Source organism: Anopheles stephensi, chromosome 3, assembly GCF_013141755.1.
Source record: "Anopheles stephensi strain Indian chromosome 3, UCI_ANSTEP_V1.0, whole genome shotgun sequence".
Lineage (NCBI taxonomy): Eukaryota > Metazoa > Arthropoda > Insecta > Diptera > Culicidae > Anopheles > Anopheles stephensi.
The window spans coordinates 29,147,151-29,159,267 of record NC_050203.1 but is presented as its reverse complement, the minus strand read 5'-3'; the positions used below and the strand labels follow the sequence as shown (position 1 = coordinate 29,159,267).

The 12,117-nt window shown below is 40.9% G+C and overlaps 1 protein-coding gene across 2 annotated transcripts in view; it reads left to right on the top strand.

Annotated features, from left to right (window-relative positions):
• The window catches only part of LOC118509360 (SCY1-like protein 2), a 105,400-nt gene that overhangs the window by 77,975 nt on the left and 15,308 nt on the right, over positions 1-12,117 (top strand). Inside the window, exons 19-21 of one of the 2 annotated variants that reach the window (XM_036049883.1) lie at positions 260-277; positions 2,825-2,974; positions 11,290-11,470. In XM_036049883.1, coding sequence (XP_035905776.1) covers positions 260-277; positions 2,825-2,974; positions 11,290-11,457 — 336 coding nt within the window. In that variant the 3' untranslated portion in view covers positions 11,458-11,470. Of the gene's footprint in view, positions 1-259; positions 278-2,824; positions 2,975-11,289; positions 11,471-12,117 lie in introns of those variants that run through there. The other variant, XM_036049882.1, reaches the window with a different exon arrangement.

Sequence of the window (12,117 nt, the reverse complement as noted above, 5' to 3'; positions counted from 1 at the left end):
AAGCACAGCACTCACAAACATAGAAAAACAATCAATCAGAGTACAAAGCAAGCGCGTGATGTGGCCACTCAAGCACACACTGACACTATCATCCGTCATGCTGTCACGCACTGCAGCGGGCTACGTGTGCGGGCCGGCACGGGCTAGGCAAAACTTTTCTCGAACCAATATCGCCGTATCGATCAATCCCCCCGCCGCATCGGTAAAGATGAGCAGAAACAAATATACGCTTTTCTTCCCCTTTTTTTTGACTCTTTAGCTTGCACGGAGCATGATCGTGAGTACTATCTATCTGTAATTCTTGTTGTTCGTTCTCGTTACTAAAGCGTGTGGCCGTAGCGTACCGGCTGTTTTCCGCCACAGCCACACTAATCGTTGATGTACTTCCGCGAACTTTCCGGACACGTTCCGATGATCGAACTTCAGCGTTTGTACCCCCCCCCCCCCCCCCCCCCCCGTTTTTTTGTAGAGCAGTTTCGGTTTCCTGAAGCATCCCGATCCGACATCCTTATTACCTTTACAACCGTCCGTTTGCCTGGTTGGCTTGTTTCTCGGAGCACCGTGTGGCCGTATCATGAGTCCAGAGAGTGTTCATCACACCAAAAGTGATACGATTTCCGCTACCGATGAAAAATATTTTCCTTTGTTTGTGTGTTTGCGGAACATCCTGCAAGATGCCATCTTGCGCTCCCTCTCTCCCTTGTCTGTTTATACCCCCAAGCTTTTCCATTGTCTAGTGACGCCATTCACCTGCAAAGTTTGCTTTCCAGCCAAATCCCACTACCGGCACACTACCAGTATTGTGCGCCATGTTTGCTTTATTTTTATCCTTTCCGACGGAAATCACTTTTCTTCAAAAACTATTATCCTTGCATATGCGAGTTCCGTTCCCCGGGAACCCGACCCTGCCCGAGTGACTGTATTGTTTGGACAGCTTTCAACGAAGCGTCTTGAAAGTTAGGTCGGTTGCCAAACCGAGCGGGAACAATTTTGCAACGTGCAAGATTTCTATTCGTGACGTAGTGCTGAAAGTTTGCCAGGTTCACCTGAATCCCCCAGCAGCAGCAATCCTTTGCGCCACTGCATTTACTGTCGTACCAATGTTTGGCAGATTTCCTTACGCAAACAAACAGCACTTCGCGCAGAACAGGCTCATATCTTCGGCCCGCATCATCGCATCTTCCTTTTTGCAAACGGATCGGGTTGCTCTTTCCCTACCTAATCCCTTGCCAACAATTCCCCGTCCCAAGAGCAAACAAACAAAAAAAAAACCCCACTGAAGGCATGCGAACGCATTTGCATCAAGTAAGTCTGCAGAACGTGATGAGCAGCTTTAATGTTCTGCCCTGCCCGATGATGATGCTTCCCGTTGTCAGGAAATCTGCGGTTTTCTTTTTCCTGACTGAGGTTTTTTGGTTTTTGCTGTGTCGTTTGTGGCTTTAGTTTTCCTATCCTACCTCTATCCTACCAATATTGCATTGGCTTTTATTGGCTGTAAAGTGAAACTCTCGCGTACTGCTTCCACACCTAGCTGTGCTTCCTCTCTTGCTCGACTGTGCGCAACTAGTCGACGGGTTAACTGTTTTGTTTCTCCTTTTACAATGTATGATAAATGTGTAAAAAGTATAGTTTTTTTTCTCCTTTTTAACCTTAAACATTCTATTCTTCCAAAGGTACGTTGCCTGCTTTGAATGAAGCTATCTTTTGTTTTTGGTTTCTGATTTTTAGCATCATTTTTAACCACTATCACATCATTTCTTTTACGAATTGGCACACTATTGGCACTTTGCATTGATCTTACAAGATTGATCTTAAATTTCTAAATTATATCGCCACTGTCAGGGTGGCATGAGCAGTAATGGTAAAAACTGTCATTGGAAGGAGTCTTTCAATATTGTTTACTGATCATGACCAACAATACTTAATATAACTAAACGAAAACTTAGCTGTGGGGACAAATAAGGTATAAAAAATGATAAAACACCTTTTTTAATTAATTTTACCTAGTTTTGTAAACACACAACTTCACGAACAAGCATTTAAAAATTGATTCAACTTATTTAATTTATTTTTAAGTTTATTTTAGTAAAAAAATATGTATTAAGAAATTTGAAGCTTTATAAAAGTAAATATGTTTCAGAACTGTGTTTAAATACACGTAATATTCAAAAGCTCGATTCATAAGCTTTCCATAAACGAATAAAAAATACGTTGTATTATGTCCAAAGAGCCAGTTTGTATGAATAACCAGAAAATGTAACACATTTTAAAAACAAACAGTGCAATAAAATCTTAGCACCCACCGCGATATCGTGCGACAAAAGTACTCCCCAGATGCCCACACCGTACGCCGGTGCGGCCGTTAGCCTGTACGCTAGCCCGTAGGAAGGCCGAGCTTTCCGCCCTAACTAGAAACAGTAAACTCATCACAACCCACGTCGTCCAATCGTTGGCAATAAAACACGCCTGCCGATGACAGTTTTTACCACCACCCACAGGAAAGACACAAAAGCTCCAAATGGAAGGTGTGCACAATTGGCCCCTACTGCTGCTGCTGCTGCTGCTGCTCATACACCCTGACGAGGCCGAGGCAAATGACCCGTGACAGTGGCGGCGGTGGAAGAAACAATCGACCCGAACCGAAATTGACAACCACTAATTGCATTTCGCTTTTCTCTTCTCTTTCTCTCTCTCTCTTTTTATTCTCATTCCATTCCGCCCACTTTGCATTTCTTTTCCCTCCCTCCCGTCTCGTCGCTGTTGGATAACAACCCACAACCAACCACACTCCGCTCGGTGGTCGGATGGATCAACGGTACCGTAGGGAGGCTCGATGCCGAACACTTCGAGCAGTGTTCCGTTCCTACTGTCGTCGAGCATGCAATCGATCCGGAGCCGTCGTACCTCGACCGTGCTCTCGTCCGGACCGCTCGGTTCCGGTTCCGGTCTGCTCCAACAGCTCGGTTCCGGCATGGTAAGACAACTGACTGGTTATGGTGGCTCCGGTGCCGCAAGTCCGGTTCAACAGTCTCTTTTCAATGGAAATTCTAGTAGTCAGACTCGAAATAATTATGTACGAAAGTGTCCGTCACTAAATATTACGTTTAGTCGTTAAGACACACGATCACACACCGCATACGCCTCCCGACTCACCGCACACTGCACCCCCTGATCACACACTTGTTGCACCCGGTGTTCCTCACAACTGGATCACACTGGATCATAAACACACACACACTCACAAAGCTCACCACCGCAACACACGAGCCAACTTCACGATCAACCTGTTCATCCTCCATCTTTGCCATCTTATCGTTCACCTTCTGTGTGTTCATCAATTGACAATTTCTTTTAATTTAAATTACTGCTTTTTTATAAACTTTTTTTCAAATAAGGAAATTTATTTTATTTTCTACATTTTTATACTATTATAGCACAAACAGTGTTTTTTTTATTTTATTGATGGATCCCAATAACAATTTGTATTTTTTGCGTAATTTATCGCAACATACATTCCGTGTTTACGGCACTTGTATAATTTAATAAAATTTTATTTTTCATTTATTTTACTTAATTTCCTCTTTGCTATGTGTTGTTTCATCTTATTGGCGTGTTTTTCTCTCTCCTCATTTAACCCTTTTTGATTGTTGCTCTTGTTTGGCAAAAACAAAAATCTACTTGTTTTGTTGTTACACACATTTTAATCGTCTTTGCTTTAATGTTTAAATTTAAAACAAGCTTTCTCTACAAATTTATGTTTTCACTTTCTATAAATCGGCAATGTTTTTTTAAACTTCAATCGTCAATTTTCAATATTGGCACGTTTTTTATGCTCTTCACTTGATCATAACGATTGCACTCGTTTGTGTTTTTCGCATATAATTGGAAATTAAAACATGCTTTTTCATTTTTATTAACCTCCCTCCAAAACGCATTCACCAACATTCAGATAAAGAAAATAAAAACACTCCAACGCATACAATAATAACATGATTTTTCGGACGCATAAAAAAGGCAATAATGAAGAGGCGCATTACGAAAGCGGAAACGGAATTTATTAATATAAAAAAGTAAAACATTTACATCAAACAATACCGTAGCATTAGCAACGCAAGTAAAATTAAGAAGATTTTTTTTTTGCGAAAAACGAGCCAACGAATGAGTGCTCCCGGATAGAAGTAATGGTACGACAGTTTACGGAACAAAAAAAAAACAACCCTACAACATCGTCATGAAGGTCCCGGGCAGATTTTAGTGGTACATGTGCAACGAACGATTGATGCTACTTAAGCAAATACCAGCTCACAGTTAAACTTGACATTGACATTTCACTTGAAACTGCACAACTGAAACTATCTACACCGGTCATCAGATCAAAACACAATACGAACATCCATTTTACCAATCACGTAAGTATACAGAATGACGCGTAAGTGTAATTGTACCACCAACACAACAAACCCAGACCACTCGCCGTGGTAACCTTCTTCGACTAATTAGCAGTCAAACGGTGGTGCTGGTGGTGAGGTCACCCGAAACAAAACAAAACCAATGGTTAACGATAAGACTGGTGGGTGTTGAATGTGTTTGTTTCTGTCTTTCCTATTCTTTTCGTGTGAATTTGTCCATATTAGTGGAAGTGTGCGAGTGTTTGAGTATGTGTGTTTGAGATTGCGTGTGTGTGTGTGTGTGTGTGTGTGTGTGTGTGTTTGTGTAATATTATATATAGAAAAGTTGTAGCGTTCACAGCGGCAGAAAGGCTCTAATAATTGGCTAGTGATAAGGTGACCATTCATTACCATTGCACTTATTCCAAAGCGGACTGTAATGGGCAGTAATCTTCGTGTAATGTTTGTTCTATATGTACTGTTCTGTAAAAGATTTTACTATTTAGGTGCCATAATGATTTATCTACAGAAATTACACCTCTTTATCGCTGGACAAGATAAGACAATTTGAAGTTCTATAAGGTTCAAGGTATGAGAAGCAATCAACCAAAAATTGCAAAATCTATAAAAAGAAAACAATAGCCGCAATTATAAATATCAAGAATCTGGAAGTTGATCAAGTTTCAAGCTAGTTCTACAAAGACAAATAATCTGAAAACATGTGAATAGCTAGTGGTTTCGTGTTTTGTATCCCTGTCGAATTCTATAGGATTGAATCTTTTCTCGTCTGTTTTCTACCTACCTTCAACTGTTTCTAATTCTATTAGACAACTCTACCTTCTTCTCTTAACCCCTATCCTGTGAAACATTCTTACTGATAGTCTGTGTACAAAATGTTCAATGTTTCAATTACTAACTTCTTGTTTCATCTTTCTACAACTGTGAGCAAGCAGGGTTTGCACGTGGCTACAAGCGCCTTCTCTGTATAGGTCTGTCTGTCTATATATCTATGTATGCCGCTCTGTCTCTGTTAGCAATAGACAACTCATTGTGATCATGCATATCTACAGTTGAAAAATCTCGCCTGGTTAAAATTTTATCAGTCAAAGGTTACACAAATTTTGCTGTAAATGTTCACTCTACCGTCGGTCGTAGTGCAGTGTTGTATGCCTTGTTTGTCTAGCGTGCGGAAAAGTTATCAAACATTGATGTGTACAAAGCTGACCAACTTTCTCCTGCCTCTGTCTCCTGCATTGCGAATTCTGTGAATCTGTGTGTGTGTGTGTGCACAATTTAAGCCTCGAACAAGCTAACCGACAATAATAACGTGCATTTGTCATCCTGCTGCAGCTAACTTCCAACAGCGATGATGGCAAAACTTAGCTCTGTGTGTTGATGTTTCGATGTTGCGCGTTCTGCTCTAGGATCTATCCTTCCCCTTTGTTATGTTCGTTCATATTGACCAAATCAAATAACAATCTACCATCTAGTTGCGAAAAACAAAACACAACACTGAACGAAAGTAAAACAATGACTTTATGTTTGCTTACAGCCTATAAATGTTAGGTTAAAATATAAGCCTCCAGATCGGCTCCACACTGTGTGTCTAAAACAACCTCATAAACTATCTCATCTCATCCTACACTACCGAACAGCTCGTACATAAATGCCAGTGTGTTTCAAACGCTACAGTGTTTGAAAGTCTGTAAAAAGTTTGTTACGTTTAGAGCATTTCGTAATCAATCTCTGCCCGGGAATCAATAATGATCTTGTTGTAGTGTGTTTTTTTTTATATCCAAACTTCGTATTACCTCTCCGTATTCTGCCTCTCTAGTTCTGCCTGAGCTGCATCCTGTCTTTGCGATGAGAATGAAGAGTCCGTCTACTTCAACATTCCTTATACAAAGAGTTTCCATTTTTGCTACTGATCGTGTTCGATGCTTTATGCTTTCTTACACAACAATACGCTTTTCGGATTTTAGTTAACCCTTTTGGCTGTTTGTGCTTCTGCTTTCAAACCATTATTAGGGAACCTAACTTTGCGTATTCTTTAGCTTAAACTGACTTTTATTTAGCTTTTTTTTATTAACACAAAGCCTCTTTCAAATATTTAAACATATTAAAAATCTCTTAATATAGTACCCTTCTTGTTCATTTATGTACATTTTTATTCGTTCAAACATGTCTATTGCAAACAAATAATTTCACTTAAAAAAATTAAACTTTCAATCCCTTGCGAAAAACATTCTACAAACACCAACACAAAACAACAAATAGGAAAAGTAAAACACAAAATGGTACACTGCTCATTTTAACATCATTTCCGCCAATCTTTTGTGCACTGATGAAACGGGGCATCATATTATTTCCTGTGTCCAGCAGTACCGATATCTGCTGTACCATTGTTTCATTCAAAGAATCATAGCATTATCATCATTCTGATGAAAACTGCAACTGCTTTTGTCTTTGTTCTCAGTTGAGGTAAGTCATTCGATGTGCCAGACCGTAACCGGCACTAACCAACGTAGCAGCAATCATTTCCTGACGATTTGTTGTTATTTTAATTAGTAGCAACAGCCAACCATCACGCTACAGTGCGTCAAGCGAGCTGGTTGGTGAAGTTTCGCTTATCGATTTCTACATTGCAATATAATAAATGTATTCGTTTATGCGGTAAGGCCCAGCTATCGAGAAGGTTGGGTGCTCATACGGTTATAAATTTATAATCATATGGTACGTCTCATTCGGTTTTATGGATGCCATTTTCCTGAATTCTGGTGACCTGGGATATATTCTCAGCATCAAAAGGTAACGGAATTGTTTTGCGCGTAAAGGTATCAAGTTATATTGTTTGACATTGCACCATTATTTCATTCGCATCGTTACGTGCATTGCAATGATGGAAAATCGATACGAAACATTCAACCGACCACCAGGCGTCTCCATTAATTGAATGAAATACCAGGCGTCTCCATTAATTGAACGAAACACCGGGCGGCTCCATCAGATTTTTAAAACTTGTTCGAAATACCGAAATCCACGTTTTACCTCCCTGATTTGCGGTAAAGCTGATGAATTAAACATTGTTTTTATCTCATCCCACACAAAACCCATAAACAACGGTAGTTAAAGCGCACAATTTTATACCCATCGAGTTTTTTTGCCGTTTTCCTTCCTTTTTTCCTGTTTTCTTTTTTGGTTTGTATTTCAGTAACCCTGGTGAATATTTAATTAATTGCAAAACAGGAGACATAAAACCAAACCCCACTCACCAGAAGAATTCAGGCCCCAGCTCCAGCAAACCCACACAAACAAACACATGTTGCACAGCAGCTCAGTGTGTGGGAGTTGTTGTAAAAAGCAATTCGGCATGGATTTGCACGTCACTTTGCATGCAACACCTGAGCCCACCTACACACACACACAGTCACGCGCGCGCAACGAATAAGCACACCTCCGAGAGTACCTTAACACGTCTCTGCTCACCACTATGTACAACTGGTCCAACAATGCCAAATCGAATCAGTGGCACTGCACACTCCCACCATCCACCCGCCCCCATAACCGCCCGCTTCTAGCACCAGGTGTACCGAGCATCGATAGCGGCTTCCGGTGTCTCATTCCGCTCGCAGCACACGCACGGCAGAAGCAGCACAACACAGGCAACAAGCATGGCTTTAGTATTTCATTACTAGGCTGCGGTTCTAATCCAGTTTGATGTATTATGGCGCTACATGTACGTAACGCGCGCGCACACCTAACGGTATGTTGCATATATGCTACGTGAGTTTGGCTTCAATGCTCCTGCCCGGTGGTGGTAAGTCCCACCGAACCAACCCGCGCTGAGCGGCCATATTTCTTGATGGTTGTCATTTGTTCTCATTTCCTCCGTCTACATCCTGCACGCCAGCATCCGATCCGAGTGGCGGCCAGTTGTTTCCTACGGATTTGAAGGTTTTGCACCAATTTCATATTGCCCCTAGCAGCGGGCAGTGGGCACAATTTATCCGTGTAATTCCTACGCGATCGGTCGATGTACCGTTGGTATAACAATCTAAATATACCCGCTGTATGCGCATACCCGAATACAAATGAATACCTAATCATTCGTGCGCTAATCCTTTTGTGCTGGAATAACGCACCAGGATCAGGACAAGCGTTGAAGAAAACCGGAATAACCTCAACCTCCTCACTTTAAAAGACTGCATTTCCGTAAAGGAAAAATACACCTACCAATTGGAAAAGGATTTAAGTGTTGAATATTCATCATTGTGCCAGTGCGTACATTTGCAAAAGAAAACAATATCTAAAGCTGCTTTTCCCCGATGCCCGTTCAAAAACCTGCGCCATACTCTAAAAGCTTACGCGATAAAGCTCTGATCTGGATACGAGGAACGCACCGCATCATGCATGGAACGAGCATCCATTTTATGTTTGTCTGTAATCAGATTAAACGTTCCACCCTGGCAGTCGGATGGAAAATTTCATTTTCTTGCGAATGAACATTTTGTTCGCATTACCACAAACGGTGGCTGAAAAGTCCCCGGTGCTACATTACTCAATCGTACTCACGTGCTGAGATGACCCCGTTCCAACGGTTGCCTGATCTGTACGGGCAGAATGGAATTTTACGCAAAGTGAAAGCAGAATTGAATCTAAGCCTTATGATGGCATTGAAAATATGTTCGTTCATTCTTTTTACTTTCCCTTACTTGCCGGCCGGCTCCCTCGAGACAGTGTAGCCTTGCGAGGGACAAGTAGCATGTATCAAAGGTGAAACAGACTCGCATCAGTGTTTCAATCGTTAAAAGCAACCAACCCGTGTACGCTTCCTCAAGACTAAAAAAAAGCTCACAAATGGCTGATACGAATAAAAACAATTCTCTGAGCTATGAACAAACGAAGCCAAGGTTCCCAAAAGAAATCTGTCAAGTAATCAAACTTTCCCAAACTGTTCTTGTTTTTTCTTCTCTTATTGTGTGTGTGGAACATTTATTCCAAGCACTTCTTTTCTCAGTGATTGAGAGCGTACAATAATACCTTTCTGTTATTGTCCTTTTTTTGTTGGTGAGGAAGAAAACAAAAACTTCGAGCACGAAGCACATCCCCACTGGAACAATGAGAGTTTATTTTTGTCAATCGAAATTCATCAACCTTGTTGTATCCCCGAAAAGCTTTTTAGGATAGTCGCTAGCGTAGTGCTTTGTATATTTTGGATTATTTTGAGTTGATTTTTATTTCCTAAATTAAAACCCTTCGTGATGCTGTACATAGGCGCTCTGTTTAATGAACGATAAAATCAACTGCTTACACACAGTTTTTTTCTAATTTTTTTTATTCATAAGGCACGGCCTGGCCGTATTGCTATTTCTCATTAGTACTATGAAATTTGCAGGATGTGGGGAAACCATAATTACAAACCAAAATAAGCTTTAAATAAGTTTTGAATTACGGACGGGTATAAAAAAATGTTTTTGAACAATTAAAAATTTTGTGCGTAAAGACATCAAATTCTTTTACTGGAAAATCGATACGTAACATTCAGCCGACCCGTAGGCGTATCCATTCGATGAATGAAATACCAGGCGTCTCCATTAATTGAACGAAACACCGGGCGGCTCCATCAGATTTTTAAAACTTATTGCAATTTAAAAATTCCTCGTATTCACGAACTGATTTTCGGTAAAGCTGATGAAATAGTTATTAATTTTGTTTAAAACTGTATTCTATGGTTCTCCATAAATCTTTGTAGCATAGTCGTTCAGGAATATTGTACATTTTTAGCTTATTATTTATATTTTTTGGTATATTTATGCCCTGTATAATCCTGTAAATACGCACATAATTTACAACAAACTCATTTCAATTATTAATAAGTCTCATAAACCTTCGTAATGCTATGAAATATTGCTTCCTTTGGAAGACTAGTGAAACCACAAGTACAAACCAACTTGCGCTCGCACCAGCATCCTCAATCTTCATTTAATTTAGAGCTTGGGGCACACTGCATAAACAACACCGCACCACAATACCCAGCAAACGTTGGCTGCACCACAGCCCCCTCACCTAGCGGACAGAGAGCACACAACGATTTCTCAGTACTGCCGCAAAATTTGCCTTTCAGCAAACGCTTCAAGCACAATTACTTATTCGATCAGAATCAGAAAACTGTTGCACGCAAAACCGAATATTACACTGCATTGAGGTTGATGCCGCACCAATTAAGCAACAAACACCAGCAAACTTACACCATAACACTGCTTCCAACAACATCGCCATACAGCGTTGTCCGCCCGCTCGGTCATCACTGCATCGCATTTGGCTTCTACCAGAAGATAACAACAACTCACTACCAGTATACAGTTTAATCATGTAGTAACAACACAACAACAACCAAATTTGCTGCTACTAACAAATCACCACAACTGTCAACTGTCAAACATCATCACCACTCAACACAACAACTACCCAAAACAGTTCAGATCGACACAAAGCACCGCTAAAAGAGTACAAAACAAAAGCTATGGCACAAACTATGTAGCGCTAAATCCTGAACAAACAATGTAAGACGAAACAAGCGTGCAAAACAAAAAACAAACAAACAAACCGACCGATTGGATACCGAACATACTCCTACAAAAGATTTCTCTTTTTCTCTTTCTCTCTTTCTCTTTCTCTTTCTTTTATACCTGCTCTCCACTGACACATTGTACCATTGTGTTCATGCGTCCGTCTATGTGCGTGTCCTCTGTGTATGTTGCCAAAATATATACTTATATAAATATACAAACAATATACTCTCATGTAAAACCATAATCAAACTCGCACAACTAACTACCTTCACCTCAACTTACACAACGTCGTCGTCGTCGTCGTCGCCGGTGCGCCATCATATCCGCAGTCAACTGTCGTCAAGCAGTCGTCCAAAATTTCCAACCTCAAGCCGCTGGAACTGTTATCGTACGCACCGGCAGCGCGTAATACCAGCGCCACCAGTAGCTTCCAGCGCAGCTTTCAGAAGAGCCAGAAAAAGGCGATCAAAAATCTGCGCAAAAGCTTTAAGCTCTGAAAAGCTTCCAGCTACACCTGGGACGATGCCATACGGAAGGCACTGGGAAAGTAGTGTGAGAACCAGCGCGGACACGCACAAAACGTGGAAAGAAGAAAGAGAAAGTGCTGCATTGTCTAGTGAAAAGGACAGACTTTGCAATTCCAACACACCGTTCTTGGTCCACAACGCCATCTTGCTACATCTGTCACACGCTTTCTCCACTATCCGCTTTACACATACACATGCTCATACTGATCTTCATCATACGTGTATGTGTGTGTATGTCTGTATTTGTACCAATCGAAGTCGTTGCATGAACGGTGGCGCTGCCTAACTGCCTCATTCGATGTTTCTTCTATCACTCTATGTATCAATCTAAACTTTGGAATGGAATGCAAAGTACGGCTATCGACTATCAGCAAGATGACTGAGAACAGAATCAGAGCTGGTCTAGCATTTCTCGTAGTTCGCTCTAGGCGCAACTAAAATCAGATCACTACTATGCCTACACTGTCACTGTCGCTTTTTCCGAAACCAACCTTAACCTTCACGATGCTGGAAGACGAAGAATACCGATCTAAGCATAGCATGAAAAACCGAATCGAAATGCAAACAAAGAGATTTAACCAGTTTAACAATCGTCAATGATATGATTACATTCATAACTAGGACACCAAT